At 52.7% G+C, this 25735-nt stretch overlaps 1 protein-coding gene across 2 annotated transcripts in view; it reads left to right on the top strand.

Moving 5' to 3' along the window:
* The first annotated feature begins 1171 nt into the window (after positions 1 to 1171).
* The window catches only part of ZNF362 (zinc finger protein 362), a 39873-nt gene continuing 15309 nt past the window's right edge, over positions 1172 to 25735 (top strand). Inside the window, exons 1-2 of one of the 2 annotated variants that reach the window (XM_020983389.2) lie at positions 1192 to 1281; positions 15424 to 15494. In XM_020983389.2, the coding sequence (XP_020839048.1) occupies positions 15457 to 15494 (38 nt within the window). In that variant the 5' untranslated portion in view covers positions 1192 to 1281; positions 15424 to 15456. Of the gene's footprint in view, positions 1282 to 15423; positions 15495 to 25735 lie in introns of both variants that reach the window. The other variant, XM_020983392.2, reaches the window with a different exon arrangement.

Here is a 25735-nt window from a genome sequence, read left to right as displayed (position 1 = left end):
TGCACCGGAGCCTAGAGGCAGGGAGACCTGAGAGGACCAGGAAAGGATGCTCAGTGATGCTGTGACCCGGCTGAGCTGTGAAAATGGCAATGAAGTCCTGCAGCTGAGAGGGACGGGCTGGGGATGGGGACGGGGGGCTCAATTGGCAGGGCTCGGGGTGGAAGGAGGAGTCGGGGAGGATGCTGGGTTTGGAGCCTGGCCCGGCACTGGACCCTAAGGGGGAAGGCCAGGGTGCCTGGCTCTGTTTGCAAAGTGCTCCAGGCCTGCCTCCCTCCCCAGCCTGACACCTTCCTTCCTTCCTTTCTTCTCTATTTTTTTTTTTAAATCACTGGCCAGTTTGTTGACTCTAACCACTCAGTAACAGGCTAGCCCCAGGTATAAACCCCTCTCCTGGGAGGAGGTTAAACGTTCTTATCTCGGTGGGGACCAGAAGCCCGAGGCTGGCCCGGAGCGGGGCGCTCCCGGGCCTGGCCGCCTGCCCCCGTGGGCCAGGACAATGGGCCGCCAGGACCCCGGAGGGCGAGAGCGCAGGCCTCGAGGCCCGCGGGGCTCGGCCGGCCGGGCCCGGTCTTTTGTGGCTCGGCCCGGCTGCGCGGGGGAGCCCCCGTGCGAGCGCGCCAGCCCGCGCCCCCGCCCCTCCCCCTCGCGCGCCCCTCTCCTCTCCCCCGCTCCGCTCTCCTCCTCCGCTCTCCCCCACGCGCGCACCGCCCGCGCCCCCCTCCCCCCCCAGCCCGCCCCCTCCCCCTGCAGCGCGGGCTGGCGGGCGGGCGGGCTGGCGGGCGGGCGCTGCCCATTCTCGGGAGCCCCCGGGGCAGGAGCGCAGCGGAGCCGGGGAGAGGCGGGGGCCCGCGCCGGCCCCCGGGGACACGGCGGGGAGCGCCCCCCGGAGCGGGGCTGGCTGGCGGAGGAGCCGAGGGGAGCGAGCCTGCGAGCCTGCCCGCCGCCCGCCGCCGCCGCCGCCCGCCCGCCTGCCTGCCGCCCGCCTCCTCCAGCCTCGGCCGCCGCCGCGGTAGCGGCGCCTGCAGCCCCCAGAAGTGAACAGCAGGCGACCCGGAAGGTTTGAGCTCGGGCTTCCCCGCCGGAGCGGAGCCGAGCCGAGCCGACCGGAGCCAGCCCGAGCCCAGCCCTCCTCGGCCGGCCGGCCGCGGCGGAGGCGGGAGGCAGGGCGGGCGGCGGGCAGCGGGCAGCGGGGCGGCCGCGGCGGAGGCGCGGGCGGCGACGGCGGAGGCGGCGCGGGCTCTCGCTGCAGCCCCGGAGCTGCCCGCGAGCGAGCGGAGCCAGGTCTGTGCGGGGCCGGGGTCGGGGCGCGGGCGGGACGGACGGACCGTCTGACGGCCGGAGGCCGGGCCCAGGCCGGCCCGAGGGCGGGCGCCTGGAGCAAAAGTTGCGCGGAGTTGCGGGGGCCCGGGGCGGGGGCGTGGGGAGGGAGCCCGCTGCAGCCGGGCAGGGCCCGGGGCAGGCCCGAGGCTGCGGGAGCTCCGGCCCCGGCCCGCACTTGCGCCTGCAGCGCCGGGGCTCGCGCCGATCGCGCGCGGCCACCACCTCCGGTAGCCCCGGCGGCGGCGGCCGCAGGAGCGGCCGCGGCCCCGGCGCCAGCCCCGGCCCTCACCCGGGCCGGCGGCTGCAGCTTGTGGCTCGCAGGCTCGCGGGGGGAGGAAGTGTCTCCGGCTTTTTTTTTTTTTTTTAAAGCCGGGCTATTCAAACCTGCTCGCAATTCTCCGGTAAACAATGATTCATGGGGCTTAATGCAAATAAACTGATTGCAAATGGAGCAGGGCTCGCGCGCCGCGGCCGCCGTGCAGGTTGGGTGGCCAGCGCCGGATTTCTCCCTTTTTTTGCAGATCTGCAGAATATGGCGTCCCTGTCCTGTTTTAAAAATAAGCCAGGCTGCCATTTTTGTTTTTCTTTTGTCTGAAAATTTTAATAAAACTGTCTGAGAATGTGGGAGAGGCGGCTGGAGGCGAAGGGGGCCCCCCAAAGCCACGGCTTTTTTTTGCTTTTCTTTGGCACTTTTGGGCCGTGTGTGCAGGAGCCTCGCGGGGCTTGAGACACAATGTAATCGCACTTGAAAGAGAAAAAAGGAAACAGCCCCGCGATCGGGGCCGGCTGCCCGCCGCGGGGGTAAAGTTAACTCGGACTCAAAGTTTGGGGTTTAGGGCTTTTTTTTTTTTTTGCTTTTTTGGCGGGGGGAGCTTTTCATTTTTTTTCCCCCGGAGGGGGTGGGTGGGACAAAAAGATAGAATGGAAGGAGACCCGAGTGGGTGGATTTGCTTCTTAACGGGTTATTTAGGGGGGAAGTGGATGCGCAAGGAAGGGGCAGCTTCTCCGGAGGGGATGCCGGGGGCGAGGGCGTTTGGGGGAGCGGGGAGGCGCGGTTTAGGAGGAAATGCCCCCTTCCCAATGTCATTCCTAGAGTGGGGATGTTGGAGGGGCAGTGGAGGAGCTTGGGGAAGGGTTTCGGGATGGAGAGGCTGCCCCTTGCTCAGTCTCCTGGGCACCTGGTGGTGCCTGCCCTGCTTCCTTGGCACCATCTCTCCTAAGTCTGCATGTATGGGCTGTGACCGGCATGAAGCCGTTTGGGGTAGAGACATGTCTACTTCCTATGGGCTCCTGCATCCTTTCCAGCAGCCCTTGTGGGGATCCTGGCAGGGCGCTAATGGGGCTGGATGGAATTCCTTTTCCCTCTCTGCACCTCAGTTTCCTCCTCTATAAGATGAGGGGGTTGGACTACATGTAGGTCTCCGAAGGTTTCTGCCAGCTCTGACGTACTCCGAACCTGTGACTAAGTGTTTTTTGGACCCCAGAAGCACTTTGGGAGATTATTAGAAGGAACTTGGGGCAGCCGTAGGGATGACTGCTCAATGAGCAGCAGATACACGCCTTCTTTTGGGGGGGAGGTGAAAAAAAATCACATTTTCCCCAGGGGCTAAGATGATTTCCGGGGCAGCTTGGTTTGCAGGCCATTTTCAAGGGAGGCAAGAGGAGTTTGCAACAAATCTATTTGAGTTGAGAAGTTATGATAGCCTTTCAATTCCTTTATCACCTTCTGTAACCCTTTTACTAACCCACTCTGTGTCTACTCCCAAGCCCTCAGGCCCACTTCTGCAGCCTTCCTTAACCTCCTTTGCCACCCCAGCTCTATGGCCCTGGGCAAGTTCCTTAACCCCTCTCTGCCTCAGTTTCCCCATCTGTAAGGAAAATGAGGGGGTGGCTTCTTTGCTCTCTTCTATCTCTTCTAGCTCTATAATCGATCAGATGAAACATCTTTCCCCCCTCTCCCATTATCCTTGGTGTTCACTGCTAAACAGGATTGCATTTCGTGGGGTTACTGGTTCTTTCCTAGAGCGCCTTGTCTGTTGAGGAGGTAATGTTCCAGGGAATGCTAGCAAAGGATCACTTCTGACTCTGACAGGAGTCCCCGGCACAGCTTCTGGACTGGCACCGTGTAGGGATGTGTGTAGGAGTGATGAGGGGGGGTTTTATATGTCTTGGAGCCCTTATTGATCACATCTTCATGGAGGTGGGGGACACATTCAGTAGTAGGGGAGATATTAGCAATAGCTGATGGCATATAATAGGAGAGCTCTTGTTTCCTACCCCACCCCCAGGAGTCAGGAGTTGGTTCTTGACTCTGGCAGAAGGAAGCTCAGTGGACCCAGAGGGCCATGGTTAGGTGGATGATGAATTGTGTAAGACGTTATAGATAAAAATTTAGGAAGGAAAGAAAGGAAATAAGCATTTATTAAACATCTGCTGTGTGCCAGGTGCTCTCTGCTGAGAGCTTTACAAATATTATCTCATTTGATCTTTACCACGAGGCTTTGAGATAGGTGCTGTGATCATCCTCATTTTTACAGACGAGGAAATGAAGGCAGACAGAGGTTAAGTGACTTGCTCAGAGGCTCACAGCTAGTAGATGTCTGAGGATGGATTAAACTCGGGTCTTTCTGCCTCCAGGCCCAGTTCTCTGTGCATTTCACTGCCAGCTGCCTCTAGGACTGTGAGGGACCTCCGAGATCCCCTTATCTAACCCCCTGATTTTGCAGATGGGAAATCAGAGGCACAGGGAGGGTGAGGGATTTGCATAAGGTCAGTCACACAGGTAATATCAGAAGCAGGATCTGAACCATATTTGTCCAGCCCTAGTCAGACCGCCTGGCCTAGAACAGACCTTAGTCTCCCTTGCATGTCTTTCTTCACTTCACAATGAAAAAAAAGGGGGGGGGGAACCACGGGTCCACTTGCTGCGCCTTTCACTGGTTCACGGGTTGTCATGGGAAAGAGGGATTAGACATGTTCTGCTTGACCTGAGAGGGAAGAATTGGAAGCAATGGGTGGCTTCATTTAAGGACAAATTTCCTAATAATTAGAGCTGTCCAAAAATGGAGTGTGCTTCTTTGAGGAGTAGGTTTCCTCTCACTAGAAATGCTTAAAGGGAGGCCAGATGTTTACTCGATGAGTACAGTAATAATACTGATGTTTCTATAGCATTTAAAAGGATACAGAACACCTTCTATACATTATTTGAGCCTCACAACAATCCCAAGATAGTTATTATTGTCCCCTGTTTTACAGATGATGAAATTGAGAATCGGGGATATCATAGGATTCAAAGAGATGTGGCTAATTCACAAGTGGGCAGAGTATTGGCCAGAGTCCAAGTGAAGCAAGGAGGCAGATAGGTCTGGCCTATCTATCTAACCCCCTCATTTTACGTGTGAGGGAACTGGGGCCGTGAGGAAGGGAGGGGGAAGGTATTCTGTGACCTGTTCATGGTCCCAGAACTAGCAGAATTTGAACCCAGCTCTTCCCAAAGATATACCAGATTAGTAGTAGTAGTAGTAGTAGTAGTAGTAGTAGTAGTAGTAGTAGTAGTAGTCATCGTCGTCGTCAAGAATGGTCCAGCTCTGAGATTTTGGCATTTCCTGATTGTAAGTTAGTTACCCAGGGGCAGGACCTTGTTTCATCTTTTCTCTTGTACTTCCAAGGCATGCATTTGATTTCAAGAACATGCCAAGTATAAACTTGGGCCCTTGTTGTCTTGAATCAAGAAGTTTTCGGTCTTGTGGATACCTGGGTCTCTCCAGGACACTGGCCTTGGCCACTCCGTTTAGAGAGGGCCAGTCTCAGCCTTAACCCTGAGAGGTTGGCCATAAGCACTGGGCTTGGGGGAGGAAGACAGGAGCAGCTCCCCAGATTGTCCAGACCTGAGTTGGGATACATTGTACCATCATGCTAACAGTCCCTGCCTGTTGTCCAGTGCTCACGTCATCTTGCTGGATCTTCACAATGATGGTGTGATATTGGTGGTGTAGGCTTCATCATATCCGTTTTTACAGTTGGGAAAACTGAGACTCGGAGATTGGAAAGTGACTTTCCAAAAGTCACATGGTTGGCATAGGCAGACTTGAACTCAAGTCTTACACAGTTAGTGGAAGAGCCGGGAATTATGGGTATAGCTGAGACTAGAATTCTTCTCAGGCAGCGTTAGACCCTACGCTCTGGATGTTTGGAGGACAGAAGGGGATGGATAGCTCTGAGGTGCCCCTGTGGTGGACCATGGAAAGTCTCTTTTTATCCTCTTTCCCTGGGTGCTTAGGGGCTTCCCGAGAGACTGGTTGTCTAGTTACCTGGGGTCGGCTTCAGCCAATCCCTACCTCTCTGCTTTTAGGGACCATGGCTCCCAAGAGCCACCACTGGTGTTGGGTAGTACGGCCAACAGTACCATCTGTCAAGGGACTAGCTGGGCTTGTGAAGACCAGTGAGTACCTGATCAGAAACGCGTGATCTCAAAGCCACCTGGGTTGGTGTGGATGCTTTTCTGCCGGTTTGTCTCCTTGGTAGGGAGGGGAGCGATGATGGCCTGAGCATGAAGGGTAGGCCATGGAAGAGTCCAGCCTGATCTCCCCACTCCTGGTGGATAATCCACAAGTCAGCAGAGTCTTGGCCCGAGTCCGGGTGAGGCAAAGAGGGCAAGTTGAGAGCTCATGTCCATCAGGCCAGTATGGAGGTAGCAGCAGAGCAGAAACCCAGAAGCTAAAAATGTTGGGCCTGGCCTTTGCCTTGCCTGCTTCTGTGGTGCCCATTCCCCAGCAAAGTCATTTCCTTTCCCATTTTCTACTGTTAAGTGAAAATTCAGCAAATCTCTTCTTGCCCTGTGTGCTCGGCCGCTAGGTGGGGGTGGGAACAGAATTCTTTAGGACTTAAAGGCTCTGGAATTTCCCAGGGTGGGTATCCCTTCCCTTACACAGATTGCAACCCCTGAAGATAGGATTGTATTCAGGAATTGTAAAAGCCAGGTAAATTCATCCCAATGTGGCCAACCTGTGAATGAGGCTCTCTGGTCAGGGAGCGGGTGGTTCCCAAACGACAGCCCCACAATTGGATGCCAGGGTCCGTAGTTGGAGCCTTTCTGACTTCCAGGGATACAAAGGGAAATGAAACAAGGTTTCTGCCAGTCCTCAGGGAGCTCACGGTCTAATTGGAGAGGCAGGACTAGCCCATTTAAGTAACAAAATAAGGCGGTAGATAAGTACTAAATGAAGCATCTAGGAGGGCTCCATGGGAGAAGCGGAATGTGAGCTAGTCTGGAAGGACAGACAGGTGGTAGAGAACAGGCAAACAGAATGTTCTAGAGCAGGGCCCACATTTCTGTAATGGACTTAGAGGTTTAGCAAGTGCACTTGTGAGGTGAGCAGTGCTGAAAAGTACCCATTTTGCAGATGAGAGAGCTGAGGGTAGGAGCAGTTAAGTGTCTTGCCCACAGCTGGCCAAGGTTCAGCTCTCTCCACCACTTGTTCTATTTACTCCCATGCCTGTCCCTACTCCAAGTCTTTCTGGGGGTAGTCTTTTGGGATCCAGCCAGCTGGATGGGGAGCCTCAGGGGCCCAGCAGAGTGCTGTGCAATGATAAATGATCTTTTACCAGGCTCCTTTGCCCCGGTCTCTTGACTCCTCATAGGAGGTGGCTTGCTTACACTTCAGGAGGATTTGGCACTGAGATTGGGGCTGAGTGGCCCTGGCAGAATGCGCCTTGAGGTTGGTCATTTTTCAGAAACGAAAGTGATCCCTGGGAGCCCTCACTTCCTCTGTCGTCCTTCCCAGGTGCTTCCACGAGGGCACCCTGGCTCTGATGAGGATCTCCAGCAGCCTGAAGTCTACCTCCCAGGCCCCTTAATCTAATGATTGAGAGAGCAGCCCTGCCCCCCTCCCTCTTTCCTCAAGTCAGGCACATCCGCCCTGGTCCTTGGGTCTGGTGAAGTAGCCTTGCTCCCCCCATCCTGTTCCCTCTGCCTGGAATTCCCTGGAAAGGGCAGTGTGTGAGTGGAGTGAGAGGACCCGGATCCCCATCCTGTCTCTGCCACCCACTACCTATGTGACCTCGAGGCTGGGGGGTTGGGCTGGAGAGCCTCTGAGGTTCTAAATCAGGGAACCAGCGCTCCACTCCTCCTGGGATCCTTCTCAGCTATGGGGAATAAAGGATCCCAGATGACTAGATCCAGCTGGTCCTTGAAGGCCTGTGGAAGTTCTTCAGTGCATTCCTGCTGTCCCATCTCCACAGTGTGGCATTTGCAGCCCTGCCTCTGGTGTTCTGCTTGGCCCTTATTTTGGTCCAGACCTGTAACAGCATTTAAGTCTGGAACTCCTGGTGTGGAAGCTTGCTCCACTGGTGCAGATAGGCCAAGAGAGCTGCTTGGGGCCAGGAGACTTGATGTGATTTGCCCAGGGTCATGCAGCCAGGAAGCCTCAGATCATCCAGACCTGAGACTTGGCCCTTTACCCTCCAGCCTCTGCTCTCACCTTGGTGAGGTTCTGGACCTCTGGTCAGATTGGACCCAAGTCTCTAAGATTGGAACCTCAGAGGAGAAGGCCGTTGTTTTTACAGATGAGGAAACTGGGTGCCAGAAAGGTGATGTGATTTGCTTAAGGTCACATAAATAATTGATGGTGAAGCCGGGTTTAGGGGACAGGCCTCAAAGCCCGGCTCTCCTCTCACTCCCTCAGGATAACTGTTTCCTTGCAAAAGTTTTATGTCTTTCCACAGGTGGCACAGTAGATAGAGCTTGGGCCTGGAGTCAGGAAGACCTGAGTTCAAGTCTGGCCTCCGAAACTAGCTGTTTGACCCTGGGCAGATCACTTAACCCTGTTTGCCTCAGTTTCCTCCTCTATAAAATGAGCCGGAGAAGGAAATGGCAAACCACTCTAGGATCTCTGCCAAGAAAACCCCAAATGGGGTCACAAAGAGTCAACCACAACCTTTATGTCTTCATTTACTTTGATCCTTCTCTCTGGTTTGGCTGTTAAAATTCTAATCCATCTCTACTTAACTGTGACCATAAACTAGAAAGGACTTGGAAGGTCAGCCAGACCAACCTCCTTTTTAACATTTGAAAAAACAGAGACCTGCAGAGTCCAAGTGACTTGCCTAAGGTCACACAGTGCCAAGATTTGAACTCAGGCCTTTCGGCTCCAAATCCAGCTCCGTTGATTGTGAGCCCTTACTCCCATCACCCCTTGTGCCTCCCTTCTGACCCTTATCACGTTTAGTCTTAGCGTTATTCATGTATGCATGGAGCCCCAGAAGGCCAGGGTTGGAAGGGGCCACAGAGGCTTCACCCGAGCAGGAATCTCTTGGACAAGACTCAGCCAGCTTTTGCCACCTGTTCCGCTGACAGCTTGGATGTATAGAACGCCTTTGCTTTGATCAAACCCAGCTCTGCCCCTCTGCCACCCCTGTTATCCGTAGGTCGGTTCTGTGGAGCCAAGCAGAATGAGCACCTCCCCCTTCCCTTGCCCCAAGTTTTCTCCAGGTTCCAGAGCCCTGGTTCGTTCAGCCATCCTGCATGTGGCACTGTGACCTCCAGGCCACTCGCCGGCCTGGCTGCCCTCCTCTGGATGCTTGGTAGCTTGTCAGTGTCTGTCCTAAAACGTGGGTCTCAGAACTCCCAGTGTGATCTGGCTGGGGCAGCTGGTGGACGGAGTGCCAGGCCTGGAGTCAGGAAGACCTGAGTTCAGATGTAGCCTCGGACACTTAATAGCTGTGTGGCCCTGAGCAAGTCAGTTAACCTGTGCTTGCCTCAGTGTCCTCAGCTGTAAAATGGGGTCACACTAGCACCCCCCTCCCAGCATTGCTGTGGGGATCAAATGAGATATTCGTAAAAAGCACTTAGCATGGTGCCTGGCACGTAGTAGGTGCTTACTTATTGCTTCTTTCCCCTTCCCTCTCCCCAAGCAGAGAAAGTTGGACTGTCAGTTCCTTTTCCATTAGCTCAGCCCAATGTCTTATTAGCTGTTTTCCCTGCTTTGCCATCTCATTGGCTCATATTAGACTTATAGTCCACTAATCCCCCCATGTATTTATTCTTCACATAGGGGGTTGTTTTTTTTTTTTTTTCATCACAGTAATTTCCAGATGGACCCTACTCCTTTGATGGAACCCTCCATTGTAACAAAGACAAGATAATTCAGCAACACCAACATATCACCCATGTCTGATGGGGCATGCGTCATTCTGCACCCCGAGCCCCTCACCTCTCTACAGAAAGGAACTCAGTACGCTTCCTCCTCTGTTCCTGGGGACCAGGCTTGTTCTCCGCAGTTACTCAGAGTTCAGCTGCCTTCTAGCGTTCCTTTAATTTACACGATTGTAGTCATTTTGGATCCTGCTGCGGTTTGGCTTGCTTCGCTCTGCCTTCCACGTTGCTCTGAATTCCGCATGCTTACCATTTCTTATGGCACAGTAATTTTCCGTTGTAGTCACATATGGGCACCCTGGAATAGTGGACAGAGGACCAGTCTTGGAATCAGGTATAACTGGGTTCAGGTCTTGCTGTTCACATATCACCATGGGCAGGTCTTCCAATGTCTCGGGGCTGTAGGCAACTCTTAAAACTCGAAGTTACCAACTGTTTGCTGATCAGGGATGGTGAGGCCGTAAGTCCACCAAATTCATAAACCCCAATTGTTGGGTAGCTCGACGATCATAGATTTAGAACTGAAAGGAATTTTAATGGTTACCTAGTCCAACCCCTTCCTTTTATAGATGAAGAAATGGAGGCCTAGATATATGAAATAATTTGTTTAAAATCTCAAGATTATTAAGTGGCAGAGATGGGATTTGAACCTCTACATCCAGGGCCCCTTTGATGACCACCCACTTTTTTCCCCAGGGTTTTTTTGGTTGTTTTTTGGTTTTGTTTTGTTGTCAAAAGAGTGCTCACACAGTAATAACTCTGAACTGCCATATGGCACTGTTGCAAATCGAAGCAAAAGAAGAATTGAGTTAGGTTGCTTCCCCGCAGGCCTGTGGTATCTTTTTTCTCCATCTTCCCCAAGAAGGGGCCCTTAGCCTTGTTTTTCTTGCCTCCACACATTTTAAAAAAAAGATATCATTTTTACATCATTGTAATTTCTAAATATATCCCTTTCTTCCCTTCTCCCCCATCCAACAGCCAAGAAGTAAACAAAGTGGGGGAGAAGGGGGGTGGGAGCAGTTCAGCCAAACTAGCAACTAAGTGTATCAGGGGAGTCCAGAGAAATGGGGTGTTCCTCACTCGCCCCTCGTGCCTCACCTCTCCAGAGAAGTGGGGTGTTCCTCACGCGCCCCTCGTGCCTCACCTCTCCAGAGAAGTGGGGTGTTCCTCACGCGCCCCTCGTGCCTCACCTCTCCAGAGAAGGGAAGGAGACAGCTTTCATCTTCTCTTCTCCTGGGTTAGGCTTGGTCACCACAGTTACATAGCATTCCATTCCCTCAGGTGGTTTTTTTTTGCTCCTTTTCTTTTACATTGCTATAATCATTGTGCCTACCCTTTTCTTGGTTCTTAACTTCACCTGCATCAGTTCATATAAGTTTTCCCAGGCTTCTCGGAATTGGTCATACTCATTATTTCTTGTGACACAATAATATTGTTACCTTCATGTATCATAGCTTGCCTGTGGGTATCTACTTTCTTTCCAATTCTTTACTGCTTACAGAAAGTGGCTTTAGGAGTATTTTGATGTATTGGTGACCTTTCTTTCTGCGGTTGGCTTCCAGGCCTCCTCCACCCTTTGCTGTGTCTGTAACATTTCTCGAGTGCCTATGCCCCTCCTCAGGCCTTTAGCCTTCCTGACACCATTCTTGTGGGTTCGTGCTCTTCTCTGTATCAGGTCTGTGACCTTGTTTCCATCTTCAGGACTTATCCTTTCAAAGTCAGAGCTAGCCCAGGCGTTCTCTGCAGGACCAGCCATTTGGGGCACCTTCAGACGTTTCCTTCTGTTCTCTCAGTGGATACCATTTGTTAGAGCTTTGTTCTTGGAAGCCTTCTGCCCCTGAAGTTGATTTTTCTTTGCAAATCTCAGCCTGTTTCTTTCCCCTGACCTCTTTACTTTCCATCCTCCTAAAGTCTAGGGCAGGGGTGAGGAACCTTCGGCTTTGAGGCCACGTGTGGCCCTCCAAGTCCTCCGGTTAGGCCCTTTGACTGAATCCAAACTTCACAGAACAAATCCCCTTAGTAAAAGGCCACAGGTTCCCTATCCCTGGTCTAGGGCACATATCAGCCTCTTTTACAGGGTCCTTTGTCTCTCTAGATGTTGTTTCTCCTTCCTTCTCCCCCCCAGTAGAATGGAAACTCCTTGAGAACAGGACCTGTTTCATTTTCCCTTGTATCTTCCATTCCTAGGACAGTGCCCATGGCGTGGTAGGCACCTTATAAATGCTTGTTGAATTGAATTTCGTTGAAATGAAAGCAGTAGGGTCATGACCGCTTAAGCTTCCTGCCTATCGTGTTTGTCAATCACTTATCGGATTGTAAGCACTATGAGAGCGGGCACTGCCGTTATGCACCCCTTAGTGCCCAGGCTGAGTTAATTAATAAGCCCATGAGGGATATGTGTGGCTAGAGTGATGGAGGCCATCCACCTGAGGAATTCAGAAAGGACATGTGATGGTGGGCCCTGCCTGACACAGCTTGAGATGGGAGCTGTTTGCATCCGTAGTGTGGGTGGGAACGTCATGGGGCTGTCAGTTACAGTGCTGCAGCCCCTACTCCCGGACCCATCAGAAACAGCCATTCATATGGCACTGGACCTGGGTTCGAGCCTGGTCTTGCTGCTTAAAAACAACAATGACCCTCATAATAATCACACAGAACATTAAACATAAAAGACTAATAAATAGCAGGATAGTAACTAGCCCCAGGACTCCATGAAGAATGAGGTGAATAAGGATAATAATTTCATTCAGATGAGTCGCTTTATCCTCACCTAAACCTAAATACAAAAGAATTCTAGTAGGATAACAACTCGTCTGAGTTTCGTAAGACACAATAATAATGAATAACATTTCTATAGTGCTTTCAGATTTAGAAAGCACTTTGGATCCTCACAACAGCCCTGGGATATAGGTGCTAGTATGTCTTCATTTGACAGAGGAGGAAACTGAGGTTGGGAGAGCTTAAGTGACTCATTTGGGGGTCACATAGCCACGTGAGTAAGTGTCTGAGGCAGGATTTGAAATCAGGGCCTCCTGATTCCAAGTTCAAGGCTCTGTCCACCGTGCTTCCTAGACGCCTTCAAAGATGACAAGAATAATAATAATAATAATAATAACAACAGTAATAATAGCTGGCATTTATGGGACACCTTATGGCCTGTGAAATGCTCCACGTGCAACATCTCCTCATCTGATCCTCCCATCCACCCTGTGGGTTAAACTCTGTAGTATCACTGCCCCTGTTTTATGGATGAGATGGACAGAGGTCAGAGATTGTGCTCTGTGTGAGCAGAGCCTGTGGTCAGGGCTCCCAGGCTGCATTTGAACTCAGCTGTGTCTTGACACGGAGTCTGATGGTCCTTTCCCAATATCAGTCAGTCATTTGGACAGCTAGCATGGATAAACACCTACTTATGCGCTGGGCATTGTTCTAAGCGCTGAGCTGACAACAGAACGACTCCCTCCCTTCCAGAAGCCAGCGCTGTGAATGGGGCAGCAGCGTGTGAATGACTATGTACAAACGAGACGTGGACAGGATAAAATTGAGAGCAGTTTCCCAGAGCCTCAGTTTCCTCATCCTTAAAATGGTTTTGTTACCCAAATGCTGGCCCTTCCTGCCCTACAGCTGAGGTCATGCCAGTAAAGCCCTCTGAAAATGGTAAGCGCTGTATATAGATGGGAGGTGGAATTATGTGGTCATAATAATAACATTGGTTTTGTGTAATAAAAATACCACCACCTCCCAGCTGTATGGTAGTGATGGAGGGCGTGGCTCTGTCTCCTCCCGCTAGTGCTGCCCTTCCATTCTTCCCCAGCCTGCTTCTCGCACTGTGTCCCTGTGGCTCGGAGGGCCTGGGTCAGGGTCATCGGGATGTGACAGGGCTGTCTGAAGGGGACTGTTACTGGGTCTGGAGCTTCCCTAGGGAAGACCTGACCACACAGACAGGAAGGAACGGGGAGCCCTGCTTCTGCTGTCGAGACGTGCCCTCTTCTCCTGAGGAGCTTCAGAAGATGTTGGGCCTGGCCTGGAGCAGCGGCAAGGGAGGGGACCCTTCCCAACTACATGGGTGGTCCTCAGCCCCGAGCCTGTGCCTGGATCCCAGACAGAGCCCAGCATCTCAAGTGTGGTTGCTACTGGCCCTGCTGTCCTGCCATCTCTCAGGGAGGTCAGGGAACAGAACAGGCCCTTTGATGTAATTGTGGTAATTATTATTAATTAATTCTAATTATTAATTATGACCGAAAATTAGTACTTTAAGGTGTGCAAAGACCATTACATGTACCACCTTGTGAGGTAGGTCCTATTATTATTTCCATTTTATAGATGAGGAAACTGAGGCCCAGAGCCCCAGGTACACAGTGCTAGTAAAAAGGTTAGAAGTGGGATTCCATCGCTTCTCTTCTGGCTCCCTCTTCAGTGCCCTGTCTACACAGCCCATGCTGCCTTTGCAGGTCCTGAGTGTTCCCTTTCTAGGACAGGCATGTGGCTCCTCTGTGAAGCCAGGATGCATTGGTGTGCTGCGGCAGCCAGTCTGATGGCCCCCCAGCTGTCGCCTGAACAAGATGCAGAAGGAACCTCAGCAGACCTCGCCCCGGAGAGCTTCTGGCCTGCTGGGGGAGATAGGGCCAAGACACAGGAAACCGAGGCCAGAAGATTTGCTCAGGCAGCTGAGGCCCGAGGAGGTCACTCCCTGTGAATCCGTGGGGCACCTTCTCGAGGTCCTCACGGAAGCCGGACAGCCCATGATCCGTTCCACCCCCAGTCTCTTTCCCACAGCAGCTGCTCTGGACCTCCTCTCCATTTTCCCATTTCTCCTCCTCCACTCAGTTCACTGAAGGTTTAACTGATCCTGACCCTTGCACTCCTGATCCCATCCCCACCCACTTTTACAGGGACCTTTCTGTGATAAGTCTCTCTTGCCACTGCTCCTTCCTCTCTGTCCACAGATTCACATTTATTATTCAGCCTTTGGGGATCTGGGCACTGAGGATGCTACATCCGATCCCTCCCCCTCACAAGAGGCCTTCTTGACTTCCACCCCTGTAGCTCCATCCAATCTCTCCCTCTTTTCACAAACAGCATGCCCCTCTTTCCCCACGACCCCCTCTGTCTTCAGCCTCTTTCACAGGGAGCCATTGACCACGTCCCTCTCCTTCTCCGAGCCATCAATGGCCTTTTCCTCAGACCTTTTCCCCTGGTTGACTTCTCCATAGCTTTGGACCCTGGGGACTATCTCATCTTACTGCATTCTCTTCTCCCCTGGCTTCAGAGATCCCACACTCTCCTGATGCTCCCACTTCCCTAAATGCTTCCCTGTCAACGAGCCATTCTCCAAGGGGTCATCCTGGGCTGTCTTCTTCCTCTGTATTTTTTCCCCTGGATGATCTCATTCACTGCCACAGTTTTCATTATCACCTCTGTACGCAGGAATGCCAAACTGTGAGTCCAGTCTTGACCTGAGATCCACAGCCCCACCCCCCACTTCCTGCTGGGCATCTCCCCCCGCCCATGCCTTGCTAGAATCTGGAACTCAGCAGCTCCCAAACCAAGCTAATTATCTTTCCCCAAACTTGACCATCTATTTCCATCCATGGCATCATCTAGTCTTCCATAGTCATAGTGGGGGAAAGGTCATTCCAGCTTGGGGGTGGCGGAGTGGGTGGGTATTAGGGAACCTCTCCAGAAGAGGTCGAAAATGAGCTGGGCCTTGAACAATGGGAAGGAAGTCAACAGACAGGGGAAGACCAAAGGGGGAGGGTACTCTTGGCATAGGGACCAGCACGAGCAAAGACGTGGAGGTGGGGGCAGCATAGGACGAGTCCAGGGGATGGTGAGTCATCCAGCCCAGCTGGGGTATAGAATACACGAAGGGGAGTCGAGTGAGATAAGGCTTCACCAGACCGTGGAGGGCGTTGAATGTCGAGCTAAGGGGTTTGTACTTTATTCTGTAGGTCATAGGGAGCCAGTTTGAACAGAGGAGTGACATGGTCAGATCTGTGCAAAAGGGTCTGTCACACACACGGTATGTCTGTGTTTGTATGCATGCATCTCAGTGTGTGTCTCTGTGTGTTTGTGTTTCCTTGTGTCTTTCTTGCATGTGTGCCTGCTCCTGTGTGTGCATGTTTGTGTCTGTGTGCACCCCTGTGTATACTTGCCTAGTGTTTGTGTGTATGCTTTTGGAATATCCATGTGCCCATTTCACAGGAAGTCAGCTGGTGCATTGCTAAGTTGGTGCTGGGCCCTCAGCTGGAGCCTGTAAAACCGGCCCTGGGTGGTCCCAGCACAGTGGCTCCTGTCAGCCAAGGGGTGGATGCTGAAAGCGTTCCCCCTCCCCCAATGAGCCCTCAATCTGGGGGCCGCTGGCGTTCAACACAGCAGGGCTCGGCCGCGCCCCCTTGCAGAGAAGGGCAGGGGCAGGGTCCGTAGAGACCTGAGCCTGGGGCCCGCCACTGTCATGGTCCTCCCTCTGCCTGCTCACTCCCCCCAGGGACTCCCTGGCCCCCTTCTGAGCCCTCTTCCCTTTCTTGTTGGCCTTTGATTGGGCTGGGGAAGCAACCCGAGCTACAGGTTTGAAGCAGCCTAGTCATCCCTGGGCAGGTAGATGGGATAGTGTGGCAGCAGCCAGCAGGCATCCCTCTGCTCCATTCGGAGACGTTGTCCCTGCCAAGCCTGGAAGGAGTTCAGTGTTGAAAGCAGACATGCGCACAGGCACGCGCACGCACACCCCAAAAGCTCTTTACCTCTGTCTGCTGCAGTAATTAGCCATGTGCAGCAGTCTGCATGAACGGCTTTCCCAAGCCTTCCATGCTCGGCTGGTGTCTCAGCCGCCTGCCTTTGCTGCTCTCCCTCTTCAGCCCCCATCATGAGCCCCTTCTCTTAGCCGCTGCACTTGCCCGGCTTTATTCTGCCTCCTCTGAGGCCGCTCTCTCCTCTGCACCTCCAAGGGCCACTGCGAAGCCTTCCCTGAATCTTCCCATGGAGCTTAGGATTTAGAATTTAGGACCCTCCGGATGATTGGGCCCACGCTGCTCATTGTGCGCAGAGGGAGGTGGAGTTAAGTGGCCGGACTCCCCTCAGAGAATCAGGGAATCGTAGGCCAGGAGCCGGCAGAGCCCTCAGACCTTGGATGCGGCTCAGCTCCCCCTGCTCTCCGTATTTTTCCTTGTTTTCCTTCTGCATGTCGGGCTTCTGGGGTAGTTCACAGCCCCCTCCTCTTCCACACACCTCAGGCAGGGGACCACCCTCCTTCCCTGGGGGCTCTCATCTGCTCCTGTCTCTGCAGATGATGCCTAAGTTTAAATATGCAGCCAGCCTCCTTGAGCCTTGGGCTCCCCATCTGTGGGGTGGGGAGTAATAATATTTGTCATCCTGGTCTCAACAGGCTTATTGTTTGGTGATGCACACCCCCACATCTCTGTCCCTAGCCTCACCTCTCCCCCAGCTCTGGCTACCCATCTCTAGTTGCCTGCTAGCCCGACACATTCTCAAGCATAATTCATCACCTTCTGCCTTAAACCTGTCTTTCTCTCAGCTCCTTGTTTCCGCTGATGATACGCCCCTCCCGCCTCGCCCCAACATTCAGGTTAGGGGGCAGCTTGTCATAATAGGCAAGGCGCTGGATTTAGAGTCAAGAAGACCTGGGTTGCCTCAGCTACCAACCAGGTGTGTGACCCTGGCCAAGTCATAGCCTTTTTGTGCCCCCGTGAGGTGACTGGATGCCTCTGCCACTAAGGTCCCTTCCCAGCTGTTCTTAGACTCCTCCTCTACTTTCCCATTTCTGCGCCCTGCACAGGGTGTAACAATCATTGATGCCACTTCTCAAGCAAGGGCTCTTCATGCTGACGTGAGGACTTGGCTTTTAGTATATTTCAGTAGAATTGGTTTCCTTTGACAGCCTGTGTTTTTTCTTTTATGCCTTCATATTCCTGAGAAGGGGTCGTGGGCTTCATCAGACTGCCAGAGAGGGTCCATGACCCAGAGAGGCAAAGAACCCCGGTCTGTGGCCTGCCTTCACTCACACAGCTTCTCCCTGAGGGCTCTCCTGTCGCTTCTCAGCTGGACCCCTTCACTAGCCTCCTGACGGACCCTTCTATCTCCCTTCCCCAGTCCATCCTCCACACGGCTGCCAGAATCATCTTTCTGATGCACAGATCCGAACACGTCACATCCCTGCTCAAACACCTTTCATGAGTCTTAGCTGTCCTGTCCTTGAAGACCTCATCCTTCCTTCATTCCCTTCCATCTAACTGGACTCTTCAGTTCTTCTTCAGAGATGCAGTGAATAGAGTACTGGGCTCTAACCCCGAGCTTCTAATCCTGCCTCTGACATTTCCTAACTCTGTTCCTCTGTGGGAGATACTTGACACTGCCAGGCACAATTTTCTCATCTGTAAAATGGGGATAATAATGCCCCTCGTAGTCAACCTTGCAGTTTTGTTATGAAGCTTGAAGGAGGTCCTGTCTGTAGAATGCTTTGCAAATCTTACCTTAAAGCCTGATACAAATGTCAGTTATTTTTGTGATTATCCTTTGGCTCTGACGTGCCGGCCCTGTCTCCCATCTCCTCTGGAACGCACTCTGTCCTCATCTCTGCCTTTCAGAGGCCTCTCCCTTCAAGGGCCGGCTCCAGCATCTCCTTCTCCATGAAGCTTTTCCTGAGCCCCACAGCAGAAAAGTTTTTCTCCCAGCACACCTTATCCAGCAACAGGCAGTCAGCATTTATTGAGTGCTTACTGTGTGCCTGGCCCTGTGCTAAGCTCTATCTGGCACTTTCTGCTCCCGTCACGCCTGACTTTGTATTATGTTTATCTGTGTCTGCGTCATCTTCCACCCCCAACCCCAGGAGGAGGGAAGACCTTGAGGGCAGGGGCTGTCCCATCTTCTGACTTTGCTTAATGAATGTTTATTGAATTAATATGTGGAGAGGGCCCAGAAAGGGTGAAGTCCATTGTGGGAGTCGAAGGGGGTGGGTGAGAGGTAGATGGACATGGAGCCTGTGATTTCATCGGTAGAAGGAACTGCTCTACCCGGGCAAGGTCATCACCTTTGCAATTTATAGTCTCAGAGGAAGTGGCCTGGGGCCCCAAAAGGTTTCAGGGCTCCCAGTATGTGTGGGACTTGAACACAGGGGCTTCCTGGTCCCGAGGCTAGATCTCTGTGTGCCACACCATGCCGCCTTTCCAAGTGGCAGAGCCAGAATTCAAATCCAGATCTTCCAGACCTGTACCCAGGGCTCCTTGTCCATGATGGCACAGTCAGTCAACAGATATCTGTTGAGCTCTGGACCTGTGCCCAGGACCTTCCCTCCCGAGGCCTGTCAGTCTATAAACATGTTTAAAGTGCCAAGCACTGTGTGCTAGATGCTGGAGACACAAATGAAAAAGTGAAACAGGCCCTGCCCTCACAGAGCTTCCCTTCTGTCAGGCCCCTGGGCCATCACACAGGCCTGCGGGCTCTCAGCTCTCAGCTGGCACTTGGTTAAAAGCAGAGCGGGTGAGGACCTCAAGTTTGTTCTCTGGGTCACTTCTGCTCTGGCCGGTGCTTGGATCTTGGCCCCCTAACCTTGATGTCAGTCCCCGGGTGCCTGGTTTGTTAGTCCTCGACTGCTGTGAGCTATAGGACAGACACAATCCCTGTCCTCGGCGAGCTTGCACTTTACTCAGGGAAATGACTTAGACACAAGACACAACGAGAGGCCTTTGAAGCAGGTACAGTCACTTGTGAAACCGTGTGGTCCTTGAGGAATTCAGAGGACAGAGAGGCCAAGGTGGTCAGGGAAATGGAGGTCGGCCTAGAGCCATGCCTTGAAGGGCTCTATAAGGACAGGGCCTGGGCCTGGACTGTCATTGGTGTAGAGACATCTTGGGAGAGAACACTCCCCCAGCCAGTGCAGGTTGGTCCCTTGTCTGCTCTCATCTGAGCGTTGTCTGTGGCACCAGAAAGCTGCAGCATGTGCCAGAAGCAGGGCCTGAACTCGGCCCTTCCTGGCCCTGGGGCCAGCTCACTATCTACCGCACTGCACTGCCTTTCACGTTTGGGAAAGGGAAGGCATTTCAAGTGGGGAATGTGTAAGGTGAGGAGGAGTCCCTTTGGAAGTGGTGAGGACATTTCAGCTCTCTTGTGGGTCCTTCTGTGCCCAAAGTTCCCTTCTTTGGCTTTTGGGAAGTTGGAGGCTTAGATAAGATTGAGATGGCCTGGGAGCTTTGGTCCTTATTACTCAGGAAGCTGGACTAAATTATTTCTAAGGTCCCTCCCCATTCCAAATCCTGTGTTCTGAGCTCCTTCCCAGCTCTGACATTCTGGGTTCTAAAGACCCTCCTAGCTCTGACATTCTGAGTTCTAAAGCCCTTCTTTAGGAACTTTGACGTTTGTGTTCTAAGATTCTCTCCCAGCTCTGACATTCTGGGTTCTAAGGCCCCTTCTCTAGGAGTTCTGAGATAACTACAGTTCTGAGATCCTAACCTTCACTATCTAGAAGACTTCTGGAATAGCTGGTTCTAGAAGCACACACTTTTCCTGTTTTGGATGGAAATCTTTTCCAAATGGATGACATCCTTCCCTGCCCTCTTCAAAGCAGGGTACCGAGTGTGGTGGAGCTATTGCTCGATAAGTCTTTGTCATCGTTAGGCGCACCAGTCCTGGCAGCGGGATCTATGACTGTACTGTCCCTGCACTCTTGCTCCACACTGCTGTGCTCATGCCTGATTTTAATAGTTTTTCTGTCTCCTCCCTCACTGCCAGTGGGTCTGATAACAGCAGTTCCTTTTCCACCTCTGAATTTTGCTGCTCATCCGACTTAGAAACCAGCTGGCCAGTATTGCTGGAAGGGCACAAAAGGAGATCGAGAGTGCTTAGGCTCAGTGTGGTTGATGCCTGAGGGGCCCTCTCCTGAGAAAAGGGAAGGTGGGGGCTTGAAGACATGAATTTTGCAGCATCATTTTAGACTGCTCAGGGGCCTTGTTAGCTTCCTACTGGGCTCTGGAGAGGAAAGCCAGGTCCTAGAGAGCTGGATTTCTTTTTCATTTGGTCCTTGGATGTCTCTGGCCCCACATTGGGGGCAGGACTTTCCCCCTTGCCTGCTGTTGCTGGAGCAATTTGAGCTGCTGATAGCTGGAGTAGGAAGGAGGTTGGGGAAGGGAAGAAGGCTCCAGGAGCCTGGGCTCCATACTCACTGTCAGCAATGTTCCTGATAACCCCAGCTCAACCGACAGAGAAAGGAGCCACAGAATTTTAAGCTGAGAAGGGACCTCATCTGCTGACCCAGACTTGAAAGTTCTACCACTACCCTGCTGGCCCTGGGCACATCATTTAAGGTCCTCACTTTACTCATCTGTAAAATGACTTCCAACTCTAATCTGTGATCTTATGGATCACACTTATTACCCACTATCTTAAACCATCAAGCAGCTATCTCATTTCTGTTTGAGGTCCTCCATCGAGGGCATATTCACCAGTTCCAGAGGCAGCCCATCTGACGTTGGGATCACACTCACCATTAGGGAGTCAGCAGTGGGATGTGCGGGCAGCCAAAAAAAGCCAGACCTTGAAGGTGTGGAGGTGGGAATCAGCATGGCGTGTGTCCCAGGGCAGCAAAGAAGCCAAGCTGACTCCATGGAGGAGCAGGAGGAGGAGGAGGAGACAGAGACAGAGATGCCTCCCAGCCCTAAATCTTACCCAGCCTTCACGGCCCAGCATCACCTCCACAGGGAAGCCCTCACTGACACCCCCCCCCACCGGCTGGAAGCCTTCACTGTCTTGGACCTGCGGGCCTTCCTGGTGGCTGTTCTCCTGTTCTGCCTTGTGTTACGGTTTGGTGTGCTCTGTGCTGCATTCCCCTCACTCTGGCCTTTGAGCTCCCTGAGGGCAAAGCCTGTGTCTGATTTGAGTTTGTTAGCATGGAGTCCAAATGTTCACTGACCTCAGTGACCATCCAGTTTGACCCCCTTCATTTTGTAAATGAAGGGACGGAGGCCTAGACTCACACAGGCAGTGACTAGTGAGGACACATCTCGTGCTGCCCAGGACAAAATGGGAAGCAGGAGCTATTGAGGAGTAGCCCAAGGGAGAGATGAAGGCCTTGGCTCCTTCCCCTGGATGACCAAGGGCCATTGGACTAATTGGAAGATGAGGTAGGATGGTGCAGTCAGAGAAACACTGGCCTCTGAAGACAGGCTATGTGCCCACAGATGAGGCATTTTTTCTGGGTCTCAGGGTTTTTTTGGGGTTTTTTTTGGTTTGTTTTTAGGAGGGAGAGTGGCTGGATTAGATCATAGGTCTAGGGCTGAGAGACCCAAGAGTCCATCAAGTCAAACCCTCCCATTTTATAGATGAGGAAACTAGGGCTTCACGTCTCACCCAAGGTCCTCTGAGTAGTGAACGTCAACTTAGAAGACCGATGCTTTGAATCCAGAGCCGACAGTCTCTCCGTTAAAGGTCCTGCAGCCCTAGCATTCTGGGACGTCGGGTAAGGACTGACATTGAGCTTGGTGTAAGCAGCCAGTCAGCCAGCTTCCTCCAGTCCTGCTTCTCACCAAAGTCAGGATGTGAGGAGGAGACCTGGGCCATGTCTGCCCTTTTGCATTCAGTCCATAAGCATTTATGAAGCACCTACTATATGCCAGGCACTGTGCTGAATGCTGGGGATACAAAGAAAGGCAGAAGATGGTCCCTGCCCTCAGGGAGCTTACAGCCTAATGGAGGTTACGTACCAGCTAGCTGCACACAGGATACGTTGAATATAATCGACAGATGGAATTAAGAGGGCTTATCAAAGGCCTCCTGGAGAAGAAGGCTGGAGATGTTCTTCTCTGGTATCTGTACGTGACTCCCTCAGATGGCCCTAGGGAGATCAGACTGCATTGGTGCCCCAAGACTCTACATCCGGGCTTCTGTGGCCCTGCCTCGCCATGGAGGGTCAGTGGTAGAGGAAGACCAGAGTACGTCCTCTCTCCAAAGTCCTTTTGCCTCTTTTTGTTTCCTGTGTGTGTAGCAGACTGCCTGGCACATGGTAGGTACTTAATAAATGTTTATTGATTGATTCAGTAAGAATTTATTATATGCCTTCTGTGTGCCAGGAACTGTTCTGGGTGCTAGGGATTTAGAGACAGAAATGAAACCCTCACTGCCTTGAAAAGGATTCAGTTCAGGGGTCATTTATTAAACATGTTTATTAAATGTGTGGCTAGTGACGGGGGGCGATGGAGGCAGAGGAGGAGGTCCCCTAGGAGAACGGGAAGAGGGACAGAGCCCTTTCGGTGTGGGGTTCAGGGAAAGCTTCACGGGCTGGGCAGAGAAGTGGGGCTGGATCTGGGGCTGAGAGGACCTGCGTTTGGCTTTGTTCTCTGCCACTGATTTTCCAGAGTGACCCTGGGTGCTAAGGTCTGAACTGAGGTCTCAGTCTAGCCCTTTGCCCTAGGTGCAGCACCTCCACTGCCCATGTTTGCTTTCTGTTTGTACAGTATGAACTATCTGACACTTGGACTTGGTGATGAAGGGTGGGCTGTCTCCTGGCCTGCAGGGGCACTCTCCCCTGCAGGTGTCAGAAGGAGCATGCTGCAGGGGTTTAGAGTGCTGCGGTGGCCTGGGGCAGGTCCCTCCCCTGCCTGGGGCGGCTTCTCACCTGGAAAATGAAGGGAGTCCTCAGGATGATCTCCACCCTTTCTCCAGTTCCAAATCCTACTTCTGGGTAAACAGTCCCAGACAGGCAGCAACCATGTATGTGCCCAGTTCATGCCAGGCTCAGGTGGAGGACAGGGAGGACCCGGCCTGTGGGGCTCTTGGGCCTCAGAAGGGGAGACTAGGGATGGCATCAGGGTGTCCTCCCGTGACGGCCCCCCCTCCTTTCACTCTGTGGTGCTTTCGCTGCTCCTGGGAGCCTTGGTGTGGGGCCTCGGAGGCTGGCCTTCCTTGACCGCCCTGCCTCCTTCCAGCTTCAGATTGTGTGACAATTCTTTCTCACATATGATACTCTATACATCTCTGATTCTTAGACCACCCGTGGCAGATAAATGAAATGGGTATTATTCTTATTCCCACTTTACAGCTGGGGAAACTGAGGCCCGGAGAAGAGGAGCAACTTGTAGAAAGTTAAAAGACCCAAGTTCCAATCCTGGCTCTGCTGTTCTAGGTGACCTTAGGCAGGTCAGTCCCTCTCCTGTGGGCCTCAGTTTCCTCATTTGCTGGACTGGACAGTCCAGCTCTGAATCCTGTGATCTTTCCTAAGGTCACAAAGAGGCGTTATCCGAGTTGGACCGAGGTCTCAGGGCTCCCAGCTCCCAGCCTGGGGCTCTTTCCACTCACTCACACTGTGATATATTGTCTTGTATCGTCCACCCTGTGTCATGTGTCTAAACGTCATCTCCCTGGCCAGACTGCCAGCTCAGGGAGGGTAGGAACGTTCGTTGTCTTAAGAGCTATGCTTCTGTCTTCCCCAGTGTCTGTAAATGTCATGCTCCCTATGTGGTCCAGGGTGGAGCAGAAGGGACTTTCATAAACTCTGCTCTTGGTTGCCTTTCTGTTGGGTTTTTATTTAAAAAAAAAAAAGCCTCCAAGAGAACCCTGCATGCAAGCTCTGGGAGTGAGCCAGCTCTGAGCAGGGGGTGTGGGCGGCTGCTGGGTGGCAGCAGGGGGCGGACGGATGGGGGAAGGGCTTGAGCCAGTGCGCAGCAGACGGCCTTGGGAGAGCCTTGGGGATGCGGTGGAAGAGTCCTGGACTCCAGAGTCAGCCCAGGTCTGAGCCAGCCCCAGCCCCTGCTCCTTGTGACAAGCTGGACAGGCCACCTCTCCCCTCTGGGCCTCAGTTTCCTTCTCTGTCCAATGAGAGGGTCAGACCAGGTGATCTCTAGCTCTAGCATTTGATGCTGCAATATCCTTTTTGGCTCTGAGTGTTCTATGTTCCTTGTTCTAACACCTTTGCTCTAACATACTGTGTTCTAGTGTTCTGGGTCCCTTTGGATTCTAATGTGTTCCAGCGCTCTCTGTTAGGGCCCCTTCCTGTTCTGAGATTTTATATTCTAGCTACTCCAGATTCCAGTATCCTAGGTTCTAAGGTCCCTTCCGGGCCTGGCAATCAGGGGGCAGTTTAGTATTTAATCATATCCTCTCTCATTGTTTTACGGATGTGAGCCTCCTGTCCCCAGCATCCAAAGCTCCATGAGGACAGGGTGGATATTAATCACTCACACTCACCTTCACCATTTCATGTGACCTTCACAGTGTCCTTGAGGGGGAGCTAGCTCAGCTGTTATTATCTCTGTTTTACACATGAGTAAACTGAGGCCCAGAGAAGGACAGTGACTTGTCAGAGATCACACAGCTAGTCAGTGTCAGAGGTGGGACTTGAACCCAGGTCTCGTGGCTCCTGGTGCCACTGCACCCGTCTGCCTCCCCAGAAACATATCTGAGACTCTGCCTAACCTGCAGTGCCGGGCACAGAGTAGACTTAATGCAGAAAATGAGCGAGGGGGAGGCCTTCTTTGGTGCTCAGGCTGGAGGCCCTGAGCTTGACTGAGGAAGAAATTCACACTTGAAGTTGACAGTCCTGTTGGTTGGGTTCGTGGTGGCAGAGGCCAAAGGGCCTGATCCCTCCTGCTGACTGTTAAGGGTTCAGGGAGTTCCTTGGCCAAGGCCAAGCTCAGGCCTGGCTCCTCTGGGATATTTTAGGGGGTAGAAAGATAGTCTGATTTCCTAGGACCTAGATCTTACCCTGGAGACAGATAAGGGAATGAGGACTCAGAGGTGACTTTGTAAATGGCCACCTTTAAACAAAGTGTGTGGCGTGGTCATTCATGGAGTCATTCCGGCCCTTAACAGTTTATGTACAGCTTGGCTCTTTTGTGTTGTGAGGATGGGGTCTTCTGCTCATTAAGTCCTGGGCAGCTCCTGCTTGTCCTCCAGGGACAGTCCTGGTCCAGGGACTTTCTCCGCTATTCAGGCAGGGGCCTGGAGTTTCCTTGGGGACAGATGTCCAACAGCTATGTTGGTGCTCGAGGATTAGCTGGGGAGGGTCTGGGGCTGGATACCAAGGACACCAGGCCTATTTAGCATGGAGATGGCGTGGTGGAGAGGCAGTTCTCACACCAGCTTCCCTTCAGCCCCACACCCTACAACGGCCCTTGGGGGACAGAGACAAGGTCAGGAGTACCTGGGCACTTGCCCTGCAGCATAGACTCGCACTGAACTTGAAAGACGTCCCTTGAGCTCTCCCACCATGTTCCCCTGGCTCCTGTTGGGCTCTGAGGGCGCCCAGAAGGACTGTGGGGCTGG

The sequence above is a fragment of the Phascolarctos cinereus genome, unplaced genomic scaffold (assembly GCF_003287225.1).
Source record: "Phascolarctos cinereus isolate Bilbo 61053 unplaced genomic scaffold, phaCin_HiC Scaffold_726;HRSCAF=1367, whole genome shotgun sequence".
NCBI classification, from domain to species: Eukaryota; Metazoa; Chordata; class Mammalia; order Diprotodontia; family Phascolarctidae; genus Phascolarctos; species Phascolarctos cinereus.
Note: the sequence above shows the minus strand (reverse complement) of the source record. Positions and strands in the feature narration are given on the sequence as shown.